Below are 3,884 nucleotides of genomic sequence, written 5' to 3'. Positions count from 1 at the left end.
GAAGTCTCTCTCTCTCTCTCTCTCTCTCTCTCTCTCTCTCTCTCTCTCTCTCTCTCTCTCTCTCTCTCTCTCTCTCTCTCTCTCTCTCTCTTTCCATCATAGTTCGTTCTTCGTGGAGAGCCGCTGAGACAAGGGCTCTACTGAACGTATTAGCTAAGTGACAGTCTCCACTGTGATTTCATTCCTAAATTGTTTCTCACGGTTCCTTTTCGCAGCATGTCGAGCCTGTTGGAGAATCCGTTGCAAGCCGTGCTTTATTTAAAGGAGCTCACCGCAATCGTACAGAACCAGCAGAGTCTCATCCAGACTCAGCGACACCGAATCGACATCCTGGAGCGCAGAATGGGGGAGCTAGCCGTTGAGAATCGTCAGCTTCGGGAATCAACCCATCGTCACCCTCCTCGACACCATCCTCCCACACCCCCTCGGAACCCCAGTTTGCCCCGTGCGGCTCACCGTCCGCGCCCGGCCAGTAGAGATGGGACATCCTCTCTCCAGGCGCAAGGAGCGCAAACTCAGCAGCACTCGCCACAAAACATGCAGCTTGTGCCCGCCGTGCGCACTAATGCCAGCCCGGAATCATCCCCGGAGGACACCAGAAAACCGTGCTGCCGGTCACTTGTCCCACAAACCTCTACCACTCTTTGCCGATCTCTAGGTATCCCAAGGAATTCTGAGTAAGTCATATTCATGCATTTAATCGCAGTGGAGAGTGCGATGTAAAGTGAACGCATACAGTTGCCACTTTTGATCAATAAGGTGTGTAGTGTCGAGACAGAATTACGCGTGACTCCGCGCCATTAGGATTACATAAGAGTTGACTTACTGTGTAACTGCGCATTAATGTAGACTACGGGAAATGTGCCGCTGCGCATCAACAGTTCAGTTGCATCCCTGAATCTTTCCTCTTGCGCCACGAAACTCACTCGCGATAAATTAAAACTGAGGGGCCTTTTCAGGGTCCATATAATTATTCACAAAATTGCCTACTTCTTCGTTGCTATACGTATGATTTTATCTATGCAATGCTGCTGGTTTTTCGTGTGTTTGTCAGTCTATAGCGCTGTTACCTTTTGTAGGAAGTTTCCACCTGTCAGTCAGATATATGAAGAGAGAGGTGGTTGCCCGTATGTTGTTAGATGGCCTCAATAGTTATCTAATCAGACCATTTAGTAATTAATATATTTACACAGCAACCACTATTCCACTGTGTCTCTTATCTTAGAGTATGGCCTTCTTATTGGTTCTTGGATAGTATGCTTAGATTTGCATTTCTGGGTGCATGTTATTTCAGTTTGTGCCTAAAATGTTGGAAAATCACCTAAACTATCTCTTAGCAGTTTAACCAAAATAATATATGTATTTTTATTGATTTGTTTTTGTGAGGTTGTTATTTTGATTTCAGAGCCATTATTGTTGCAGTAGTAAAAACTGGCTGATGAGATGTAGGAGGTCCTGATTAGGGCCTTAACACAGCACAAATCTGAGCTTCAAAGCCAGTTACGTTAATGTGAAATTTCATCGAAAGTGCCTATTTCTTAGACATACCCAAGTGCATATGTAGGCAAGTGAAGACACACACAGACAGAGAGAGAATCAAGTACATAGTGTGGTATTAAGTGAAATTCCCACAGAGCATGTAGAGATGATCCACCAGCTGCGTCCTAATCCACTCTGGAGTATGTATGAATGTGTGTTCATGAGTGCAAATCTGCGTGTGTGTGTGTGTGTGTGTGTGTGTGTGTGTGTGTGTAGGATTTAAGTTGTAGTTATATTAAGATTGTGCCAGTCCTGAATTAGGTCAGACCTTTGTTAAAATATTAAAGTCTTGTAGGTTTTACACTTCAGGGCTTTGTGTAACAAAAATATAAATTATCACAACCATTGTGAAAAACAAATGATGCTTAGAGTTGCAAAATAAGTATGAGTCTATCTATTTAGTTTTTTATGCAAAATCTTCTGAATTTCTAGATCAGTATCAAAGAGTAAATCTTTCTCCATGATTTCAAATGATAGTCAGATCATTTTAACATATACATTAATAAAGTAGTGTGAGGACACTATGAAGATGTTTCAATTTTTTGCAGCAGTTTTAATATATCTTATATTTTGATGGTCATTTAATTAATCAGTGCGCTGTTGAAGTCAGCCAAAAAATATGCATATTCACTTTTCTTTCACAGGAGCCAGACTGTCCTGCACCAGTTTTGCTGCCCTGCCCCTGAAGCTCCTGAAGTGGAACCTATTGGCTACTCTAGGTGAGGGTGTGGTAAAAGGTTTTTCCTTATGTAATTCATTTTGGCAGAGAGAACCTTTGGACAGAGGGAGATGGGAAAGGGTTTTTTTTAGACTATGAGTACCATATAATTCCGCTTGTCAGGCAGCCTCTGCTTTACAGACTGTAAACCTCTCAGGTGAAGGGAAAGTGCTAGTTTTTATATAACAGTGCATGTCGAGGTAGCATTTGTGGAGAGAGAGGGAAAGAGTGAGCTCAGGTGCGAAGGTCCGGGACAAGCAGGCCAGTTCTGTAGACAGGCAGTGAATGTTTGGATGTTTGAAGGAGGGCTAAACCCTGAAATACACGACGTGAAATATATGAACTGTATTTATAGACTTTTGACCTCCCGGATCTTTTGCTGCTTCTTAAAGCTTTGGTAAAGTATTTGGATCTGGTCATCTTCTCAGTAAAGAATGAACAATCCTCATTACTGAAAAAGAAAAGGAATAATAGCATAAAAATACTTCAGTGTGTTTCTTCTTTATACTTTACATACAGATCTCTCTCTCTGTGTGTGTGTGTGTGTGTGTGTCAGTGTTTAACAGTCACTTACCAATGCATATCAGTTTATTTGAACCCCATTACACCCCAGTCAGGCATCTCATAACAGGGAGTCCTTGGGTAGGGAACAGGAGGACTGCTGGCTGGAGTCCAGGGCAGGGAGCCAGCAGCACTGCCTTCATGCTGAAGTTCTTACCTTGAACCTGGTCTTACACATCATCTGAGTGTTGCAGGCCTTGCAGGAAGCCTTTCCCCTTTACCTGACTATAGCTGCCATGAAAAACACTGGTTCTATGGCCCTCCTGTTATTACTTTCTTAGAAAAGAAAGAGCATATTTAGTAAAGTGTCCTTTACAGATCTGATGGATGGCAGTAGACCACAGCTTATGAAGCATAGTCTATTAGTTCTGCGTGACATTTTGCAGTATCAGCCAAGTGCCACTGAGGATGTGTTGCATGAAGGGCAGTCTGGACTGCATTCTCCACCTGGTGTGAATCTGAGTGTGAAATATTAGAGTGACCTGTCCACTTACTATTGTGTGACTGCATACATTGAATACAGTGTGTGTGTTCCTGTGTTAGACTTTTTCTTTTCATGGGGAGAAGAGTCAAAAGGAAAAGTTGTGCGTTTTGGAGGTGTTTGGCAAAGGAAAGTGGTAATCTCTCATGAGTACCCTCATGACGCATTCCCAGTTTAGCACTGATTTCTGTATGACACACAATGACTGTGGGATGTAGGCAATTCAGTGTTTCTCTCACTCTGTGTGTGTGTGTATACAGAATTGATATTCTCTTTCTAGTTTCTAGAAGAAGAAGAAGAAGAAGAAGAACAGAGAAAACCACCACCACCACTACTAATACTAATAATAATAATAACATTTCAATAATCCGCATTATGCTTATACATACATGCACTCTGTTAAATCAGCAATTTGACAGAACATTTGAGGAGATTTTTCTGTGGAGATCTGGTTGAACTAGCAACAGAGCAGAACAGTGTGGCACTGTGTGTAATTAAGCAATGTTAATTAGCTCTGTGGATCCACAGGATGTTGATTCAGATTAGATTAAAAGATTGCAAATGTATGTCAGTCACTTCCCATAT

General features: G+C 42.1%; 1 protein-coding gene across 5 annotated transcripts in view; it reads left to right on the top strand.

Moving 5' to 3' along the window:
- iqsec3b (IQ motif and Sec7 domain ArfGEF 3b) overlaps nt 1-3,884 on the top strand; it is a 17,000-nt gene continuing 13,116 nt past the window's right edge. For 3 of the 5 annotated variants that reach the window (XR_014124182.1, XR_014124183.1, XM_026999435.3), the window contains exons 1-2: nt 2-677; nt 2,184-2,258. Coding sequence is in view for 3 of the 5 variants with exons in the window: in XM_026999435.3 (XP_026855236.2) it covers nt 217-677; nt 2,184-2,258 (536 nt within the window). In the remaining 2 variants the exon portion in view is untranslated. Of the gene's footprint in view, nt 678-2,183; nt 2,259-3,884 lie in introns of all 5 variants that reach the window. The other 2 variants (XM_026999434.3, XM_081716016.1) reach the window with 1 other exon arrangement.

Source organism: Electrophorus electricus, chromosome 6, assembly GCF_041902795.1.
Source record: "Electrophorus electricus isolate QZ-2024a chromosome 6, ASM4190279v1, whole genome shotgun sequence".
Classification (NCBI taxonomy): domain Eukaryota; kingdom Metazoa; phylum Chordata; class Actinopteri; order Gymnotiformes; family Gymnotidae; genus Electrophorus; species Electrophorus electricus.
The sequence above is the reverse complement of the archived record's forward strand: the minus strand, read 5'-3'. Positions and strand labels throughout refer to the sequence as shown.